A 22,948-nucleotide genomic window follows, 5' to 3' on the forward strand; every position below is an offset into this window, starting at 1 on the left:
TGCTATCTAGGTTGGACATAACTTTGCTTTCAAGGAGCAAGCATCTTTTTTTTTATTTTATTTTTTTTAGCATCTTTTAATTTCATGGCTTCAGTCACCATCTGCAGTGATTTTGGAGCCCTCCAAAATAAAGTCTGTCACCGTTTCCCCTCTTTCCCCATCTATTTGCCATGAAGAGATGGGACCGAATGCCATGATCTTAGTTTTCTGAATGTTGAGCTTTAAGCCAACTTTTTCACTCTCTTCTTTCACTTTCATCAAGAGGCTCTTTAGTTCTTCACTTTCTGCCATAAGGGTGGTGTCATCTGCATATCTGAGGTTATTGATATTTCTCCTGGCAATCTTGATTCCAGCTTGTGTTTTATCCAGCCCAGCGTTTCTCATGATGTACTCTGCATATAAGTTAAATAAGCATTTCTTCTAAGGGATTCTTGCCCACAATAGTAGATATAATGGTCATCGGAGTTAAATTCACCCATTCCAGTCCATCTTAGTTCACTGATTCCTAGAATGTGAACATTCACTCTTGCCATCTCCTGTTTGACCACTTCGAATTTGCCTTGATTCATGGACCTAACATTCCAGGTTCCTATGCAATATTGCTCGTTACAGTGTCGGACCTTGCTTCTGTCACCAGTCACATCCACAACTGGGTGTTGTTTTTGCTTTGGCTCCATCCCTTCATTCTTTCTGGAGTTAATTCTCCGGTGATCTGTAGTAACATATTGGGCACCTACTGACCTGGGGAGTTCATCTTTCAGTGTCCTATCTTTTTGACTTTTCATACTGTTCATGAGGTTCTCAAGGCAAGAATACTGAAGTGGTTTGCCATTCCCTTCTCCCGTGGGCCACGTTTTGTCAGAACTCTCCACCATAACCCATCTGTCTGGGGTCGTGCTACAGGGCATGGCTTATAGTTTCATTGAGTTAGACAAGGCTGTGGTCCATGTGGTCAGATTGTTTAGTTTTGGGTGATTGTGGTTTTCAGTCTGTTTTCCCCCTAATGGAGAAGAAGAAGAGGCTTATTGAAGCTTTCTGATGGGAGAGACTGACTGAGGGGGAAACTGGGTTTTGTTCTTATGGACGGGGCCATGCTCAGTAAATCTTTAATCCAATTTTCTGTTGAAGGGCAGGACTGTGTTCCCTCCCTGTTAATTGACCTGGGGCCAAACTACAGTGGAGGTAATGAAGATAATAGCTGCTGCTGCTGCTAAGTCACTTCAGTCGTGTCTGACTCTGTGCGACCCCATAGACGGCAGCCCACCAGGCTCCTCTGTCCATGGGATTCTCCAGGCAAGAACACTGGAGTGGGTTGCCGTTTTCTCCTCCAATGCATGAAAGTGAAAAGTGAAAGTGAAGTCGCTCAGTCGGTCCGACTCTTAGCGACCCCATGGACTGCAGCCTACCAGGCTCCTCCGTCCATGAGATTTTCCAGGCAAGAGTACTGGAGTGGGGTGCCATTGCCTTCTCCAAGATAATGGCTACATCCTTCAAATGGTCCCATGCATGCACTGCTACACTTAGTGTCCCCAACCTTGCAGCAGTCACTGCCGACCCATGCCTCTGCTGGAGACTCCTGGACACTAATGGGCAAGTCTGGGTCAGTCTCTTGTGGGGTCACTGCTCCTTTCATTAGTTTACTTATTAGGTAAACATTAGGAGAAGGCAGTGGCAAGCCACTCCAGTACTCTTGCCTGGAAAATACCATGGATGAAGGAGCCTGGTAGGTTGCAGTCCATGGGGTCGCTAAGGGTCGGACACAACTGAGTGACTTCACTTTCTTTCACTTTGCACTTTCATGCACTGGAAAAGGAAATGGCAACCCACTCCAGTGTTCTTGCCTGGAGAACCCCAGGGACGGGGGAGCTGGTGGGCTGCCGTCTATGGGGTTGCACAGAGTCGGATGACTGAAGCGACTTAGCAGCAGCAGCAGCACCAGCAGCAGTTTACCTATTTGTAAAATGGGATATAATATTAGGTCTTTGTTAGTACTGTGTGACAACTACTTGTTTTAATAATATAATGTGCCTTGAAGTGCAGGTTTATTTAAAATATGACTGTGACTTCCAGGCGGTGCTAGTGGTAAAGAACCCTGCCAATGAAGGAGACTTGAGAGGAGGGTTTGATCCCTGGGATGGAAGGATCACCTGGAGGAGAGCATGACAACCCACTCCAGTATCCTTGCCTGGAGAATGCCTTGGATGGAGGATCCTGGCAGGCTACAGTCCATAGAGTTGCAGAGAGTCAGGCACCCCTGAAGTGACCTAGCATGCACACTTATGGCTTTTTTTAAGTGTGAAAGGTGAATAACTTCAAGTTCAGAAATGACTTGCCCAAGGTTTTGTAGCTAAATAAATGTGTGGATCTTCTGGAGCCCAGTTGTGTTGATCTTTCTGAACTATTTAGAAGATATTAAAAGTTCTATGTTAGATAATTATTTTAATCTGTTATTGTTGAATAATATGTACCTGCTCTCTGAAATTGTGAGCTGTTTCCTAAGAAAGCATTTAACAGTATTAACTTTATACTTCTGTTAACTGTTTTAGAAAATATAAGTGAATGTTTTACCTTTTTAAGTGTAAATATTTGAAGAAAATATTTATGTTGAAGCAATGTCATGTTTGGTTGCAATTAAGTAATGTGGCATCACTGATTTTTTTTTGTATTACACATTAAGGTTCAAATGCAGGTATCTGCCTCTTAGGCCTTAAAATCTAGGAGTGGTTTTGGTTACTTCTGTACTTGTTTCCATAACAATTTTTTTTTTTAAACAACAGTAATAATTTATTTAGTGACAGATTGGCCATTTGTGAAGGGTGTGGTAGGGAAGGCTTATGTCTTTTCAAAACTAAGAAAAATTTTTATTGAGGTGTAGTTGACGTACAACATTCTATTGGTTTCAGATGTTCAACATGCTATTAGTTTGAAGTGTACAGCACAATGGTTTAAAATTTGTGTATATTGTGAAATGACCACCACAGTAAGTCTGGTTCTAGTCTGTCACCATATGTCATTATAGAATTTTTTTCTTGTGATGAGAAATTCTAAGATCTCTCTTAGTAACTTTCACATATGCGCTACAGTGTTATTAACACAGTCACCATGCTCAATGTCATGTTTTCATTATTTTATAACTGGAAGCTTGTATATTTTAACTCCTTTCACCCATATTTTTGTTTCTGTAACTTTTTATGGACAAACCCGTTTCAATAGAAAAGTTAGTAGTAAACCAAAATTCTTAAAACTTATTTATACCTTAATTTATAAGCACAGAACAAACAAAACCTTTCTGTTTCTATTTTGAAATACTGTGTATTTTGGTGGGAAAATTTAGAAAGAGAGACGAGTGCATACTGTACTTTGATTTTTTTTCTCACCTGCAAACAGTGTAGGTTATATCAATCAGAAGCAGACTGTATACCCAGATACGTATTCTCTTTTATCCCTGAACATTCTACTAAGAATGTATCATTGGCTTTTTCTCAAAATCATGATATTAGTGGTTGTATGATAGTCTGTCATTTTATTTAGCCATTCTTTCATTGTTGGACTAAAGATTTTTAATTTTTACTGTTAAAAATGCTATAATTACCCAATAAGCATTTTCATTTCTGTACCATAAAATTTTAAAGTAAAATAGTTGAACAAAAGGATGTGAACTTATATAAAACCTTTGATAGCTACTGCCAAAATTTTCATGCAGAAAAGTTATACCTAAAGATAGCCTCTATTTTGCCAGTAGTATGTGTTTTCATTATTTTTTAATTTGTAAATTTTAATTCATACTAATTTTAGACTTATAGGGAAAGTAATACAATATGCCCCTAACGGAAAGTAGTTTCCTGTATTGATGTCATCTTACTTAATATAACTAAATTGCAGATCTTATTCAGTTTTACCAGTTTTTTCATTAATGACTTTTTTTAATTCCCAGGATTCTATTTAGGATCACACCTTACAGTTTGTTATTTCTTCTTAGTCTCCTCATATTTTTCTACAATTACTTATTCTATGTCTATTATGAGCTTGATACTTTTAAGAGAAGTAGCAGTTATTTTGTACTGTTTAACTGCCATTGTCTTTATTTGCATTTCTTTGGCTAAATTGAAAAAAATAGTTTTTGTATATATTGGTCATTGTTTTTTGTTTTTGAAGTGCCTCAGTTTATGTCCTTTGCCCATTTTTCTCTTAAAGTGATTTTTTCTGTTTTAGACTTTAAGTCTTGTTAATCTTTGAGCTTTTACTTGCTGTATATTATGACCCATAGAATAGTCCAAAAATCACTCTAATAAGAACTCACTCTTCAGTGGTGATCTTATATATACAGCATTGGGATCTATTTTTTGTGTGTGTATCAGTGTATTTAATATATAAAAATTTTGGAGTACATATATACACCTAAATTATATTGACCATATTTTTCATGATTCAGTTCAGTTCAGTTCAGTCGCTCAGTCATGTCCAGCTCTTTGCGACCCCATGAATCGCAGCACACCAGGCCTCCCTGTCCATCACCAACTCCCGAAGTTAACTCAAACTCACGTCCATCGAGTCGGTGATGCCATCCAGCCATCTCATCCTCCGTCGTCCCCTTCTCCTCCTGCCCCCAATCCCTCCCAGTACCAGAGTCTTTTCCAATGAGTCAACTCTTCGCATGAGGTGGCCAAAGTACTGGAGTTTCAGCTTTAGCATCATTCTTTCCAAAGAAATCCCAGGGCTGATCTCCTTCAGAATGGATTGGTTGGATCTCCTTGCAGTCCAAGGGACACTCAAGAGTCTTCTCCAACACCACAGTTCAAAAGCATCAATACTTAGGCGCTCAGCTTTCTTCACGGTCGAACTCACATCCATACATGACCGCTGGAAAAACCATAGCCTTGACTAGACGGACCTTTGTTGGCAAAGTAACGTCTCTGCTTTTGAATATGCTGTCTAGGTTGGTCATAACTTTCCTTCCAAGGAGAAAGCGTCTTTTAATTTCATGGCTGCAGTCATTGTCCACAGTGATTTTGGAGCCCAAGAAAATAAAGTCTGACACTGTTTCCACTGTTTCCCCATCTATTTGCCATGAAGTGATAGGACCAGATGCCATGATCTTAGTTTTCTGAATGTTGAGCTTTAAGCCAACTTTTCACTCTCCACTTTCACTTTCATCAAGAGGCTTTTTTTAGTTCCTCTTCACTTTCTGCCATAAGGGTGGTGTCATCTCCATATCTGAGGTTATTGATATTTCTCCCAGCAGTCTTGATTCCAGCTTGTGCTTCTTCCAGCCCAGTGTTTCTCATGATGTACTCTGCATATAAGTTAAATAAGCAGGGTGACAATATACAGCCTTGACGTACTCCTTTTCCTATTTGGAACCAGTCTGTTGTTCCATGTCCAGTTCTAACTGTTTCTTCCTGACCTGCATACAGGTTTCTCAAGAGGCAGGTCAGGTGGTCTGGTATTCCCATCTCTTTCAGAATTTTCCACAATTTATTGTGATCCACACAGTCGAAGGCTTTGGCATAGGCAATAAAGCAGAAATAGATGTTTTTCTGGAACTCTCTTGCTTTTTTGATGATCCAGTAGATGTTGGCAATTTGATCTCTGGTTCCTCTGCCTTTTCTAAAACCAGCTTGAACATCTGGAAGTTCACGGTTCACGTACTGCTGAAGCTGGCTTGGAGAATTTTGAGCATTATTTTACTAGCGTGTGAGATGAGTGCAATTGTGTGGTAGTTTGCTGCTGCTGCTGCTAAGTTGCTTCAGTCGTGTCCGACTCTGTGCGACCCCATAGATGGCAGCCCTCCCGGCTCTCCCGTCCCTGGGGTTCTCCAGGCAAGAATACTGGAGTGGGTTGCCATTTCCTTCTCCAATGCAGGAAAGTGAAAAGTGAAAGTGAAGTTGCTCAGTCGTGTCTGACTCCTAGCGATCCCGTGGACTGCAGCCTACCAGGCTCCTCCATCCATGGGACCTTTCCGGCAAGAATACTGGAGTGGGTTGCCATTGCCTTCTCCATCCAGTTGCCAACTCTGTGGGAGTTTGAGCATTCCTTATTAATACTAAATAATCTATTTAGTATTTTATACTATTACATACCCTATATCTTTGTGCTAACGTATAAATTTATACTGTCTGATGTTTGACTATGTTATGATTCTTTTCATACTTTTCACTCTTCTTTTCTTGGTATCTTCCTGCTGAGACCACCCTTTGCCCTGATGAAGGACTGAAGCTTTCCTTGAGCCCTAAGGCCTCAAGAAATGGAGCAGATGTCCCAGATCATTCCTATAAACAGCTTCCATTCTAAACCCTGTGTGCCTAGCTTTCTTATTTGTTCATCCTTCTGACAGTTTGTATATTTGCCCTATAAGATGGGAGATTGCCTGGCCCAGCATGACTTTGCATAGGATGGTGGGAAGAGTGGGGGATTCATTCTTTCTCTTCCTGAGACTTGGCTTACAAATTTTGCCAATAAAAGTGATTCCAAAACTCGTACCATGTGATGTGTTCGTCCCTAACCTTGATGCATCGTACTACAGAGTAGTTCCCAGTTTGTTTGCCCTTATATTTTATCTATGGGGTTTATAGAGGAATAGAAGCTTTTGAAATTGTACTTAGGTCAGTATGTTTACTTATTTTTTCCTTGCTTTTACCCAAAGATTTTGATAACCTCTGTTATTTGCTCTTTGATAGGAATCCTACATTTTTAGTGACTCTCTGAAGTATATCAATCTTACTGATTTAAAATGGGTTTGTATGTTTCTTTGACCTTGAAAAAAAATCAGGCTGGGATTTTTCCCTAATTGTAACTGGCTAGTCAGGGATAAGCCAACTCTCAGTAATAACTTTGGAGAAGGCAGTGGCGCCCCACTCCAGTACTCTTGCCTGGAAAATCCCATGGATGGAGGAGCCTGGTAGGCTGTAGTCCATGGGGTCTCGAAGAGTCGGACACGACTGAAGGACTTCGCTTTCACTTTTCACTTTCATGTGTTGGAGAAGGAAATGGCAACCCACTCCAGTGTTCTTGCCTGGAGAATCCCGGGGACGGGGGAGCCTGGTGGGCTGCCGTCTATGGGGTCGCACAGAGTCGGACACGACTGAAGTGACTTAGCAGCAGCAGCAGTAATAACTTGCTTTCAGTTTTAGTAGATATTAATTTTGGCATAATAGTAATAATTGCCTTGTGTATTTTAGCTCATTAGTAATGGAGTCATTAAAGGTTATCCTTATAATATTGGCATACAGTTACATTTCCCTTTACAAGTTTGTGAAGCAAAATAATTATAACTTTGTTTGACTACATGTAATGTTCTTCCTTTGAAATATTTTAACAGGGTTATGTAACGAACTCATCACGAGTTGTTTCTAATAATTCTTCAGAGTTACTGTTTGACTTGACCCAAGATTCAGGATTACCACATTACCAAGCAGGACCAGCACTTTCTATAACAGGTTGGTTTCAGCACTTTTTCAAAAAATTAGAAAAAGAAAACTTGGTGAATAAGCATATGAAATTGACTTTCTGTTTTGAGGTCTGTGTCTTCATGTTAAGTTTTTCACATATTGTAAGGTGTAATGGCACTAACAATTCTTGAATGCCATTTTGGTGGTTTTAAATGAAATCTTATTTAGTAATATTATATTCGTTTATATATTAATATATTAATTAATTAATTACTATATATTGTATATTAGTAATGTTATCTTTCTTCCTGTTAATTTAGTATGCTAACCAGCTTTGACCTTGTTCTCAGTTGGCATTAAACGTGGGCTGAGAAAAATTTTTATTTTATTTTTACTTTGTTTTATTGGAGTATAGTTGATTTACAATGTTATGTTATTTTCAGGTGTATAACAACTTGATTCAGTTATACATTATATATATTCATTCTTTTTTAGATGCGTTTCTCATATAGGTTATCACACAATACTGAGTAAAATTCTCTCTGCTGTACAGTAGGTCCTTGTTGGTTTTCTGTTGTATATGTAATAGTGTGTTTGTGTTCATCCCAAGCTCCTGGTTTATTTCTCTGTCCCCACATTCCCTTTTGGTAGCCATTAGTTTGTTTTCAGTATCTGTAAGTCTGTTTCTGTTTTGTGAGTAAATTTATTTGTATCTTTTAAAAATTATATTCCACATATGAGTGATATTTTATATTTGTCTTTGTGTGACTTACTTCACTTAACATGATAATCTCTAGGTCCATTCATGTTGCTGTAAATGGCATTTTTTTGTTCTTTTTATGGCTACTATTCAATTGCATATATGTACCACATCTTTATCCATTTCTCTGTAGATGGACATTTAGGTTGCTTCAGTGTTTTAATTATTGTAAATAGTGCTGCAGTGAACATTCGGGTGCATGTATCTATTTGAAGTATGGTTTTCTCCAGTAATATGCTGAGGAATCGGAGAAGGCAATGGCAAGCCACTCCAGTACTCTTGCCTGGAAAATCCCATGGATGGAGGAGCCTGGTAGGCTGTAGTCCATGGGGTCACTACGAGTCGAACGTGACAGAGCGACTTCACTTTCACTTTCACACAATGGAGAAGGCAATGGCAACCCATTCCAGTGTTCTTGCCTGGAGAATCCCAGGGACAGGGGAGCCTGGTGGGCTGCCGTCTATGGGGTCGCACAGAGTCGGACACGACTGAAGGAACTTAGCAGCAGCAGCAGCAGCATGCCGAGGAATGGGGTTACTGGATCATATGGTATCTCTGTTTTGAGTTTTTTAAGGAACCTCAATACTGTTCTCCATAATGGTTGTACCAATTTACATTCCCACCAACAGTGCAGGAGGGTTTCCTTCACACCTTCTCTAGCATTTATAGTTTGTAGACTTTTTGATGATGGCCTTTCTGACTGGTGTGAGGTGATACCTCTTTGTAGTTTTGATTTGCATTTCTCTGATAATTTGTTGTATTGGTAAATCCCTTGTTTGTTGGTTTGTTTACAAATATTTTCTCCCATTCTCTTGGTTACCTTTTCATGTTGTTTATGGTTTCTTTTGCTGGACAGAAGCTTTTAAGTTTAATGAGGTCCCACTTGTGTTTTGTTTGTTTTCATTACCAAAGGAGGTGGATCAAAAAAGACATTGCTGTGAATTACGTCAAAGAGTGTTCTGCCTATGTTTTCCTCTGAGTTGTATAGTGTCCAGCCTTTCATTTAGGTCTTTGATCCATCTTGAGTTTATTTTTTCATGTGGTGTTAGAGAATGTTCTAATTTCATTGTTTTACATATAGCTGTCCAGTTTTCCCAGCATTACTTACTGAAGAAACTGTCTTTTCTCCATTGTCTATTCTTGCTTCCTTTGTTGTATATTAATTGACAATAGGTGTGTGGGTTTATTTCTGGACATTCTATCCTGTTTCATTGATCTATAGTTCTGTTTTTGTAAAAAATCTTCAAAGTAATTTCTTTAAGTTAAGGAAGTTCTCTGATACTCTAAATACTCTGTAAAAAGATATATTTATTAGGTTCTGTAGCTATTAGTATGGAAGAGTATATGATTATAGTTAATAATTTCTCAATTAGGTTAGTATGTTTATATTCAATAAATGATTTAGACGTAAAGTACGATTATAGAGTGCTGTTATAAAGTGGCTGCACTAAATTCTTCTATAGTCAGTACTCAGTAAATGCCCATTAAAGGAGTAATGAAGTTTCCCTGTTGAAGAAGAGTTACCTTTATTATATACTATGATAAAAGTGTCCAATATGCTACTGGGTAAAAGCAGAGGGCAATTACTTATAACTCCAGAAAGAATGAAGTGGCTGGGCCAGAGCGGAAACAAGGCTCAGTTGTGGTTATATCCAGTGGTGACAATAAAGTCTGATGCTGTAAAGGACAACATTGCATAGGAACCTGAAATGTGAGGTCTGTGAACCAAGGTGAATTCAATCAGTTCAGTCACTCAGTCGTGTCTGATTCTTTGTGACTGTATGGACTGCAGCATTTCCTAGAGCTTGCTCAAACTCATGTCCATTGAGCCGGTGATGCCATCCAACCATATCATCCTCTGTCATCCCCCTTCTCTTCCTGCCTTCACTCTTTCCCAGCATCAGGGTCTTCCCCACTGAATTAGTTCTTCCCATCAGGTGGCCAAAATATTGAAGCTTCAGTTTCAGCATCAGCCTTTCCAGTGAATATTCAGGACTTATTTCCTTTAGGATTACTGGTTGGATCTCCTTGTACTCGAAGGGACTCTCAAGAGTCTTCTCCAACATCACAGTTCAAAAGCTTCAGTTCTTTGGCACTTAGCTTTCTTTATGCTCCAATTCTCCCATCCACATATGACTACTGGAAAAACTATAGCTTTGACTAAATGGACCTTTGTCGGCAAAGTATTGTCCTTGCTTTTTAATATGCTGTCCAGGTTTGTCATAGCTTTTCTTCCAGGGAGCAAGCATCTTTTAATTTCATGGCTGCAGTCACCATCTGCAGTGATTTTGGAGCCCAAGAAAATAAAGTCTGTCACTGTCTCCATTGTTTCAAGGTAAATTAAATGTGTTCAAGCAGGACATGGCAAGAGTGAACATTGACATACTAGGAATCAGTGAACTAAAATGGACAGGAACGGGCAAATTTAATTCAGATGACCATTATAACTACTTCTGCAGGCAAGAATCCCTTAGAAGAAATGGAGTAGCCCTCATAGTCAACAAGAGTCTGAAATGTAGCACGTGGGTGCAGTCTTCAAAACAGCAGAATGATCTCAGTTCGTTTCCAAGGCAAGCCATTCAGCATCACGGTAATCCAAGTCTGTGCCCCAGTCACTGATGCCAGTGAAGCTGAAGTTGACCAGTTCAATGAAGACCTACTTCTAGAACTAACTCCAAAAAAAGATGTCCTTTCCGTCATAGAGGATTGGAATGCAAAAATAGGAAGTCAAGAGATACCTGGAGTAACAGGCAAGTTTGGCCTGGGAGTACAAAATGAGGCAGGGCGAAGGCTAACAGTGTCAAGAGAACGTACTGGTCATAGCAAACATCTTTTCCAGCAACCCAAGAGATGACTCTACATGTGGACATCACCCGATAGTCGGTACTGAAATCAGATTGATTATGTTCTTTGCAGCCAAAGATAGAGAAGCTGTATACAGTCAGCAAAAACAAGACTTGGAGCTGACTGTGACTTAGGTCATGAGCTTCTTAGTGCAAAATTCAGGCTTAAATTGAAGAAAGTAGGGAAAACAACTAGGTCATTCAGGTTTGGGGCATTCCCAAGTAGCACTAGTGGTAAAGAACCTGCCTGCCAATGAAGGAGACATAAGAGGCACAGGTTCGATCCCTGGGAAGACCTCTGGACAAGGAAATGGCAGCCCACTCCACTATTCTTGCCTGGATCAACTCCCTTATGATTATACAGCAGAGGTGATGAATAGATTCAAGGGATTAGATCTGGTAGACAGTGCCTGAAGAACTATGGACGAAGGTTCATAGCATTGTACAGGTGGCAGTTTACCAAAACTGTCGCGAAGAGAAAGAAATGGAAGAAGGCAAAGTGGTTGTCTGAGGAGGCTTAACAGATATCTGAGGAAAGAAGAGAAGCGAAAGTTAAAGATATACTGCAGTGAATGCAGAGTTCCAGAAAATAGCAAGGAGAGACAAGAAGACCTTTTTCAATGAACAATGCCAAGAAATAGAGGAAAACTATAGGGAGAGACCAGAGATCTCTTCAGGAAAATTGGAGATTACAAGGGAGCATTTCATGCAAGGATGGGCATGATAAAGGACAGAAACAGTCAGGACCTCACAGAAAGAGAAGTGATTAAGAAGAGGTGGCAATACCTACAGAAGTATACCAAAAAAGTCTTAATTACCTAGTTAACCATGGTATAGTTAACCATAGATCGCTCACCTAGAGCTGAACATCCTGGAGTGTGAAGTCAAGTGGGCCTTCAGAAGCAGTACTACAAACAAAGCTAGTGAAAATGATGGAAATCCAGCTCTACTATTTCAGATCCTAAAAGATCACCCTATTAAAGCGCTGTACTCAATATGCCAGCGAATTTGAAAACTCAGCAGAGGCCATAGGACTGGAAAAGGTTAGTTTTCATTCCAGGCCCAAAGATGGGCAGTGACAAAGAATGCTCAAACTGATGTACAGTTGTGCTCTTTTCACATGCTAACAAGGATATAGTAAAAAATCCTTCCACCTAGATTTCAATAGTATGTGAACCAAGAACTTCCAGATGTGCAAGCTTAGGTTTCAAAGAGGCAGAAGAACCAGAGATCAAATTGCCAACATTGGGTGGATCATGGAGAAGGCAAGGGAGTTCCAGAAAAACAGCTACTTCTGTTTCATTGACTATGCAAAAGCCTTTGACTGTGTGGATTACAACAAACTATGGAGAATTCTTAAAGAGGTGGGAATGCGAGAGCACCTTACCTGCCTTTGGAGAAATCTGTATGTGGGTCAAGAAGTAACACAACTGGACATGGAACAGCTGACTGATTCAAAATTGGAAAAGGAGTATGACAAGGCTGAGTATTGTCACCGTGCTTCTTTAACTTAAATGCAGAGTACATCATGCAAAATGCCTGGCTGAATGAAACACAAGTTGGAATCAAGTTTGCCAGGAGAAATATCAACTACGTCAGATATGCAGATGATAGCACTCTAGTGACAGAAAGTGAAAAGGAACTAAAGAGCCTCTTGCTAAGGGTGAAACAGGAGAGTGAAAAAGCTGGCTTGAAACTCAACATTCAAAGAAACTAAGATCATGGTGTCCAATCCCATCACTTCATGGCAAATAGAAGGGGTAAAAGGAAGCAGTGAAAGGTTTTATTTTCTTGGGCTCTAAAATCACTGTGGACAGTGAGTGCAGCCGTGAAATTAAGAGACGCTTGCTCCTTGAAAGCTGTGACAAACCTAGACTGTATTAAAAAGCAGAGACATCACTTTGCCACCAAAGGTTTATATAGTCAAAGCTATGGTTTCTTCCTGTTCAGTTCAGTTCAGTCACTCAATCGTGTCCGACTCTTTGTGACTCCATAGACTGCAGCACACCATGGTTTTTCCTGTAGTCATGTATGAACGTGTGAGTTGGACCATATAGAAAGTTGAGCGCTGAGAACGGATGCTTTTGAATTGTGTTGGAGAAGCCTCTTGAGAGTCTCTTGTACTGTAAGGAAAGCAAACCAGTCAATCCTAAAGGAAATCAGCCCTGAATATTATTGGAAGGACTGATGCTGAAGCTGAAGGTCCAATATTTTGGCCACCTGGTGCGAAGAGTGAGTCATTGGAAAAGACCTTGATGCTGGGAAAGATTGAAAGCAAAAGAGAATGGCACAACAAAGAATGTGATGGTGAGATAACATCACTGACTCAGTGGACATAAATTTGAGTAAACTGTGGGAGATAGTGGAGAACAGAGGAGTCTGGCATGCTACAGTCCTTGGGGTTGCAAAGAGTCAGACACAATTTAGTGACTATAAAAAACAAAGTTCTTCATTAACTTAAATAATGTAGTGTGTTATGAAACAGTTTTATCTAATTGAAAATTCTTTGTACAGGGAATTATGCTTTGTATACTAGTATTTTGATATATTTCAAATATTTAAAATAGTGATTTGAATACAGATTTGGGGGAATTTTTGGCTTACTCACTAATAAGCGTGGAAAATTTAGGAAACGTTTCCCCATTTTTATAGTAATATCAGTACCTAAAATGTCTTTCCATTTATATAATATTTAGTTGATGTTCATTTATTTGGGTGTTTCACCTACATATTTTTAGAAATCTAGTTACTAAAATAGGTAATAACCAGAAGAAATAAGGAGAAAAATTATTGTCTTAAGTCTGGTTTCACGAAACACATGGACTTGTATTTATAGAAAAACCTGAGTTCTTGAAATGACTTGGGACTAAGTAAGAACAATGACTCCTGCTCTACTAGCGTTTTAAAACTGCAGAGCGACTTAAAGCTGTAGTGTTAAGCTGCTATTAAGATTTTTGTCGTCTGTAGCATGTCTTTACACTTCAGTTTTCTCAGATTATTGAAATGGAAATGTTATTTTTCTTATTTAATGCATTGATTCTCCAGACCTGCAATCAGCTATTTATAGATACAATTTTAATTCTTGCTCTCTTTTACTTAGGACTTTCTGAAAACCAACTAAGATAAATAAAATGTGAAATGCTTTGTAAGCTTTAAAGGGCTCTACAACAAATATTTGTTATGAATAGTAACAGGTGTATGTTCTCTAGCATGATTAACTGATCAAGGTCAAGTGATCATGGATGTTTGGAAAGAACTGAGTTTGAGTTTGATTTTGAATGAGAATAGAATTTTTACTGGCAGAGATAGAGCTATTGAGTGTAGGAAATAATGATAGCCAAAGATAACAGAGATAAGTTAAAGGGTCAGAATTTAAAACTCTCAAATTCAGAGTAATTTTGTTTCTCGTGTTAAAAAAATTCTTATCATAAAACAGTCTGTTTGTACTATCTAGCTGTTACATAATCAGAATTTTAATCCAAAATATCCCTATTCATTAACTTTTCAAGTAGCCTAAGCATCTCACAAGAATGCTACTCTGATTATACAGAAGCTTTCCCAGGTACTTATAATAGCCATCAGTAATCACATGCTTTCAAGTTAGAAAAAAAAAAATCATTTTTATGTTATCTCAAAGGATGAAACAGAGGAGCTAGGTATTGTAATACCCTTGTTTTCTGGGCATATTTTCCCTTATTAAGCAGACAGATGAATCTGTTAGAATAATTTTTGCCCTCTAAAGTATGTTAAGATATAAAATATCTTATTAATAATGACAATGGATAAGGCAGTGGCACCCCACTCCAGTACTTTTGCCTAGAAAATCCAATAGACGGAGGAGCCTGGTAGGCTGCAGTCCATGGGGTCGCTAGAGTCGGACACGACTGAGCAACTTCACTTTCACTTTTCACTTCCATGCGTTGGAGAAGGAAATGGCAACCCACTCCAGTGTTCTTGCCTGGAGAATCCCAGGGACCGGGGGAGCCTGGTGGGCTACCATCTATGGGGTCGCACAGAGTTGGACACAACTGAAGCGACTTAGCAGCAGCAGTAATGACAAGATACTATCCTTTATTATTGAATGCTTTCTGTGTGCCAGATGTTGTGTTGGTTGCTCTTAAAAGTTAAGATATGAAAGGTTTTTTTAGTAATGATAGTAGCTTGCATTTATTATTAAATGCCTTCTTTATACTAAATACTGTGTTGCATGCTTTATTTTTAAGTGCACTATAAAGCACTGGGTAAAATAAGGTGTTATAACTCTTACTTTACAAAAGAAGAAACGGAGGCTCAGAGAAGTTAATTAAATTAGCCAAGAATACATAACTTATCAGTGACAGGGCTTTGATTTGAACTTAACCTGTCTGATTTGAAAGCCTGGAGTATTTTTTGCTTCTGCTTTCAGTGTACAGTTGTGAGAGCATTAAAATATGTGCAGTTTTAAAATCCTTGTTACCAAGTACAGTGTGTTTTATTTTCAAAAAGAATTTTTACTCAGCCTACGTATAGCCTATTTCCATTTCTCTTGCTAATCCTCTAAGGCTACAGTCCTTTAGGCTTTAAGGTTATAGTTTTCAAAATAAAACTTCACTTAGGAATTAAATCCTTATAAAAACAAAATTTTATTCAAAAGTCTAATAAATAGCATATAAAATCACAGCTTCTCTGTCAAACACACCCAGTATATTCCCTAAGGAAGAGCCCTTTAGGCTCTGGGGAAGCTAAATTTAAAACCGTTGTATAATCCTAACTCTATTATGAGCCCTTTCACATGAATGTGTGAGGTTTTATCATTCAAGATTAGCCATTTCAACTTTGTGTGTAAGAATAAATGGACAATATAACCTAAAGCCATGAATTGTTTAGTCACTCAGTCATGTCCTACTCTTTGCGACCCCATAGACTGTAGCATGGCAGGCTTCCCTATCTTTCACCATCTCCCAGAACATGCTCAAACTCATGTCCACTGAGTCAGTAATGCCAGCCAGTCATCTCCTTCTCTGTCGTCCCCTTCTTCTCCTGCCTTCAATCTTTCCCAGCATCAGTCGTTTTCAATGAGTCAGTTCTTTGCATCCGGTGGCCAAAGTATTGGAGCTTCAGGTGCAACATCAGTCCTTCTAATGAATATTCAGGATTGATTTCCTTTAGGATTGACTGGTTTGATCTCCTAGCAGTCCAAGGGACTCTCAAGAGTTTTCTCCAGCACCACAGTTCAAAAGCATCAGTTCTTTGGTGTTCATCCTTCTTTATGGTCCAACTCTCACATCCATACATGACTACTGGAAAAACCATAGCTTTGACCAGATGGACCTTTGTCAGCAAAGTAATACTGTCTCTGCTTATTAATATGCTGTCTAGGTTTGTCATAGCTTTTCTTCCAAGAAGCAAGCATCTTTTAATTCACAGCTGCAGTCACCATCTGCAGTGATTTTGGAGCCCAAGAAAAAAAAGTCTGTCATAGTTTCCACTGTTTCCCCCTCTATTTGCCATGAAGTGATGGGATCAGGTGCCAGGATCTTCATTTTTGAATGTTGAGTTTTTTGAAAGCCATGAGTAGACCACCTCTTTGTTAAGTGGACAAAACTAACTTTTCATTAGACATTTTAAGTTGTTAAAAGCTTCTGAAGTGTCTCTCTAAAATTTTTTTTTTAAAACAAACTCATTTACTTAAGCATCTAAAGTTAATTTATTTGTGGGAACTTAGTTTGGCATACGCTTTGTGTTTTAAGTTTTTTTTTTTGCTTGACATATTTTATTTTGCTCTGCCTTCTTTCATAGTCATTATTTATATATTTATTTGAAGCCGTATTTATTATTTTCCCACATTGAAAGGTATTTTATGAACTATTTGAGTGTATATTGTATATAATAGATATTTTGTAGTTTCTTTTTATCCCCTAACTTTAGATCACATCAATTTTTGCCATTATTTATTGTTACTTGTATGATATGTTGATTATATTACTTTTAATTTGACTCCAAAGTATTTTTTAATTTAGCTCCAAAGTATTTTTACTTAGTTGTAAGCAATATTCTGAAGACTTTAAAAATATTTTTCCACTATTTAAATCATTGTAGGTATGAATGAAAGTTCATTTTTATCAAAACGTCCTTCTACTTCTGAAGTAAACAGTGTTAACCCAAAAAAGTCTAAACCCAGTGAAGGTGTTTCTGGAACAAATTCCTCAGCTGTATTTTCTTCAGTTAAATCTCTTTCAGTGACATCTCCCCAGGCTGTGTCATCAAAAGGTAAATATGAAATGTGGCATATATAAAGAAATTATAGTATTTATATATGAATTATAGAAATTGTAGTACAAATGATTAATAGTGGTTATTGAAGGTTAAAAAGTGATGAATCACATATATTTTGAATTTATTTTAGGTTCAAATACTTCATCAAATCAGTCTAAAAATGGAACACCTTTTCCAAGAGCCTGTCCAAAGTGCAATATTCATTTCAATCTTTTGGATCCTTTGAAAAATCACATGAAGGTAAAATTTTTCAGAATTTAATTTTAAAAAGGTTTGTAAATCCTTAAAAATACTGATTGATTTGTAGTAAATAATGATTTGTTCAGCTCTTAAGATAAATATTCTTGTAATATTTTCATATAAGGTAGAAGTTCATATTCATAATCATTGTTTTCATGTAAGATGAAAATCCCCTGGAGGAAGGCATGGCGACCCACTCCAGTATTCTTGCCTGAAGAATTCCTATGAACAGAGGTGCCTGGTGGGCTACAGACCATCAGGTTGCAAAGTGTTGGATGTGACCGAGTGACTAAGCACAGCACAGGAAAAGATTTAAAAATTTCTTCTGAGTCATCAAATTTTAAAAACCAAGTTCATATATATTATGCCTACTTATCATATTCTAATTTTAAATGAAAATAATGCATTATTCAAAATATCTTATTTACTACCTTACGCATAGTTGAAACTTCTTAAAAATAGGCATTTTATAATGTGTTTAATGTTTCATATAATGGCTTCCCAGGTGGCTCAGTGGTAGAGAATCCACCAGAAGACTTAGGAAATGTGGGTTTGATCCCTGGATTGGGAAGATTCCCTGGAGAAGGAATGGCAACCCATTCCAGTATTCTTCCTGGAAAATCCTGTGGGCAAAGCAGCCTGGCGGGCTATAGTCGATGGTGTCGCGAAGAGTCTGACACTACTGAGCACTCATGCATGCAGTATTTCATATAAGTTAACAGTTCCTTTAGTTATCTTTTTTGTTCATGCTAATATGTGCATGTCACATTACACAATGAATATCTTAGTTTTACATTAATTTCAACACCCAGACATAAACTCCAAATGGTAGAGCATTTCATATGAAGTCATTGTTTTAACTCAGTCCAGAATATAGTTTGTGTAATGATTATAAATTAATTTGAGATTCTTATTGATACAAGAAGCTTCTGAAATTGGAGTTTAAGAAATTTTCAAAGTACAAATGAAATAGGTTTAGGTAACACTTCACTTAAAATATTTTAGTAGGTATTATAGTACCCTGCTATGTCTGTGTAAAGATAGGCTGTATTCCTCTTCTGTGCTGGGTATAAATGGAAGGAAGGGGTAAAGAGAAGAGACAAGACAAAAGGCAGTGTAGATCATGTGGAGAAAAGGAAGAAGGATGCAATGGTACAGAAATATCTCAGGAAAGATTCTTGCTGTTTTAGTGATTGACAGATCTCTTAAGATGGAGTATTTTATGAAAAACAGAAGTAGAAAAAAATAAAGGAACTTCTTTAGAAATTCAAACATTGTCTCTTCATTTACATACAAAACTGTATTTGGTCTGTCACTACTTTTAGCTTGCAGTATGTACTGTATGATAATTGCACTTTGTGCTTTGTTTTTATATGAGAATTAACCTGTAGAAATGCTTTCAATTTTACTATTTATGTAATATCTTGAGATATCTGGGTGTTTTGTTTTGTTTTGTTTTGCATTTTGGACATAGGGGAAAAAAGAAAAGTGTAAATTCTTTAGTTATCTTTAATTATTTGAGTAGGTAATATATGATTCAAAATTTAAAAGTTCAAAAGTACAGGGCAGACAAGTAAAAACTCTTATCCTTGTCTCTTATTTACCTGGTTTTCAGTGTGACTCTCAAAGAAAATAATAGTTATTATTTTGTTTTTAAATCTTCCCTAGTCTTCTTTCTGCATAAACAAGTGAACACAAATGTTCTTATTTCATTTCTGTTTCTTATACAAGCTGTAGCATATTATATATATTGTACCTGGTGAGACTGGCAATTATTTTCCAAAATGTAGCTTTACTTCCAAAACATATTATACCCTTGTTTGTGATTACTCATATTAGAAGTAATCACAACTTCATATAATATTCTATAATAAAACACTATACAATATTTTTTAAAAAGGATGTAATCTCTTGAATGGGAAGATATCTCTAAGACATATTATTGAACTGAGTTGAATGTAATATGAATAATTTATGATATATTTATGTCATAAAAAATCTTACAGACTAATCACTAAATCTTGCTCAGGGAAGTATAAAATTACAAAGACTTTTTATGTTCTAGATTGTGTATTTTATACACAAACAATAATTTGTAATAGTAGTTTCCATTTTGAAAAAATAAGTTTTTTAGATTATTTGTAGATGATTTTATTTTGCTTTTTTAATAGATAAATAGATGACTATGCCTCAGAAATATTGTTTTCTTTCAATGAAAAATACCTAAAACATAATTCAAATATGCTATAATAATAAGAACCATATACTTATTTGAGACCATGGAGAGACTACTAAGCTTTAAAAACATCATTTAATCTTTAGAAAATTATTTTTCTTTTTTTTTAGAAACTAAACATATACTCTATCTTCTTTGGCTGCTCTTTGTTGCTGTGCATGGGCTTTCTCTAGTTGTGGAGAGTGGGGGTTACTCTCTAGTTGCAATGTGCAGACTTTTCATTGCAGTGGCTTCTTGTTGCAGAGCACAGGCTCCAGGTGTGCAGGCTTCAGTAGTTGGAGCACACAGGCTCAGTCGTTGTGGCTCGTGGGTCCTAGAGTGCAGGCTCAGTGGTTATTGTTTATGGGCTTAAGTTGCTGCATGCCGTGTGGAATCTTTCTGGACCAGGGATTGAACCCATGTCCCCTACAATATCAGGTGGATTCTTATCCACTGCAACACCAGGAAACTAGAAAATTCTTTGAGATAGACATTTTTATCATTGTTTTAGACCTAGTTAGTTGGTGTAACTGATGTTCAAAACTTTAAGGGTAAGCTCAAGTTCTCAAATACTTTTTACCACCTTTTGACAAATGTATGGGCTATTTAACTTGAAGACAGATATATTAGTTCTTTTTTAGGGTATGGAATTAGATATTTATCAACCAGATCTAGATTACTAATCACATTATTTAGATTTCTGTGTCTTCACTTAGTTTTTGTCTACTTGCTCTGTCATGGGTTGAGAAATAACATCTCAATCCACATCTTTCAGTACCAATATTTTCTTTGGTATATTGCAATTCTTTTTTAAGATTGTTGATACTGTTTGTGATACAGATGAATCTCTTTTATAACTATACTGTGAACGTATCCTTTAGGATTTTTATAAAGTGTCCTTTTTTGTCTTAAAGTTTGACGCGTTTTAGACTCACAACCTTTGTTTTCTTCTGGTTTCTATTTACCTAATGTATTCTTTGTTTATCCTTTTATTGGTATTTTCAACCCTTCTGAGTTGCTTTGTTTTAAGCACGCCTCTTGCTTTAAGTAGAGAGTTGTAATCCTTAGTAATCCTACATGAAAATCTTTTGTTTCAGTAGTTGATTTAAATTTCCTTATTTTCATCGATGTGATAGGTTTCTTTGATCTTAGTTCTGTCACAATTTTTTTTAACTAAGTTGAGTTATCTTTCTTTCTTTCACTCTGTGGTTGCTTTATATGTATGTAGTTTGGATTTTTAGAGAAGTTGTATGTTTGTTTTCATGTTTATCCTCATCCTTCAAGTTTGAATGTTATATGATTCCAGTAGTCTTCTATTCTTATGGCCATTCTCTCCCGTTAAAATGGATTAAAGTAGCTTTAAATTTCCTATTCTTAACCCCATTCATACTTTTTCCTCTGCTACCAGTATTAGTCAATATTAGCATTCTGAATGTAGTATTTCTTTGTACTATTAAAAATGCTCATACCTATACGTCTTTATTTGGTAATTCTAAATTATATTCCTTGATGTGCTGCTACCATGTGGAAGCAATCTGTGAACTTTCTTGATCTCATATTTATTGTCCTTTTACTTCCTTTCAGTTTTTATTTGTTGGTTATATCATTTTTCCATTGTTAAGGACATATACCATTTTCAGTATTCTTAACCTTATTTTTGTATTTGTTTTAATCCTTTTCCACAGTAAATAGATTCAGTGTTCATCACCAGTCTTTTTGTCATGGTTCCTTTAGGGATCACTTGTTTGATTAAAGTTCATTTAGTAATTTCTTCAAAAAGAGCCTGGAACAGTATTCTTTGAGTTCTTTCATGTTCAAGACATTTGACTATAGTCCTCTAAAACTTTAAATCTTAGCCTGGTTCTCATTTCTGAATTTTGCATTCTGTCTTTTGTATATTTTCTATACTTTGCTTTCCTCTCAGTTGCTAAATCCCCCAACCTTCTTCAGTGCACCTTTTTCATTTTTGGTTATTGGTGGTTTGTCATTCAGCTTTTTTTAATAGGAGTATGAAACATTGTTTAAAAGATACTTTGAATGAGATTTATATGTTTATTTTAAAAATCTGGTCCTACCTTAGTTTTCTGTAGAAAAAAAAGAAAATGGAAGAACAGCAAGCAGTTGATGATCAATTATGGATTTATGAGTATTTAGGATAATAAACTTTTATAGATGTACTAAATTAGACATTTCTGAAGAATATGAATCTTGCAGCATATTTTACCATAGATTACGTAGATTCTTTTGTAGATTTCAGAATAGCCTCAATTCTCAAATATGACTCAGAATAACTCTTCAATCTGAAAGCCAAATTTCTGAGTATAAAGATTATCCACAATTGTAATTAGAGACACTATTCTTTTATGTAATTTTCTGCATTATAATTTTCCTGATGTTTGAGATCCATCCCCATAGTAAAACCACAGATAAGCTGAGAAGTTTTGTCTGTCAAAATGATGTTACAGATGTACATCATTTGTAGTAAGACACATATTTTAAATCATTTTTCTAATAGTGCTGGTGAGTTTACTCTGATTGATCTTTTTCTCCATTTTTCCTTAAAGTCAAACCCAATGTTTTTAGACAGAACTTAGCTTTCTAAAGTTCTTTTAACAGTTCAAGTTTCCTCAGTTTGAACTCTTAAATATTATGTGTGTCTTAGGAAGAATCGATAAATATAGGTAGCAAAACCTTTGTCATTTCCCTCTTTTTATTGTGGTTTCATTTCAACTGTGTCTTTCAGAGTATAGACCACAGAGGATCATATTGTATTAGAGAACTAATGTACTTATCCTAGTTTAGCTTATGGGTGCAACCTTAACTCCAGAAACAAATTATATCACTTTTGGTCAGTTCATTTTATTTAGTATTTTTTTCTCCTCTCTTTTAGAGGATCTTTTTAAGATTTTTTTGGTGTGCCTTTTTTTGTTTTTTTTCCCCTTTAAAGGTTTCAGAATTGACAAGTGAGCAAAATAAGTGCAATCAAAGGAAATGTTATAGGTCTGTCATATCAAAAGCCCAGTTTCTCATGTGACATACAAAGTTTCACCAATAATGTATGTAGCATTTCAATATGGCAGGAGAGGAAGATGTTGTTATTTTTATAAATGGAATAGAGTTGTGTTTAGATTGTCAAACTTTCTTATGATGTGACTAACTTACTAAATAACATGTTTAGGAAGAGTTTATGAGAAGGCAATGGCACCCCACTCCAGTACTCTTGCTTGGAAAATCCCATGGATGGAGG

At 36.8% G+C, this 22,948-nt stretch overlaps 1 protein-coding gene across 11 annotated transcripts in view; it reads left to right on the top strand.

Moving 5' to 3' along the window:
- ZNF280D (zinc finger protein 280D) overlaps window positions 1-22,948 on the top strand; it is a 129,652-nt gene that overhangs the window by 35,839 nt on the left and 70,865 nt on the right. For all 11 annotated transcript variants that reach the window (XM_010809306.4, XM_059890843.1, XM_002690858.7 and 8 more), the window contains 3 exons: window positions 7,319-7,436; window positions 17,070-17,240; window positions 17,377-17,486. In XM_010809306.4, the coding sequence (XP_010807608.2) occupies window positions 7,319-7,436; window positions 17,070-17,240; window positions 17,377-17,486 (399 nt within the window). The remainder of the gene's footprint in view (window positions 1-7,318; window positions 7,437-17,069; window positions 17,241-17,376; window positions 17,487-22,948) is intronic.

The sequence above is a fragment of the Bos taurus genome, chromosome 10 (genome assembly GCF_002263795.3).
Source record: "Bos taurus isolate L1 Dominette 01449 registration number 42190680 breed Hereford chromosome 10, ARS-UCD2.0, whole genome shotgun sequence".
Classification (NCBI taxonomy): Eukaryota; Metazoa; Chordata; class Mammalia; order Artiodactyla; family Bovidae; genus Bos; species Bos taurus.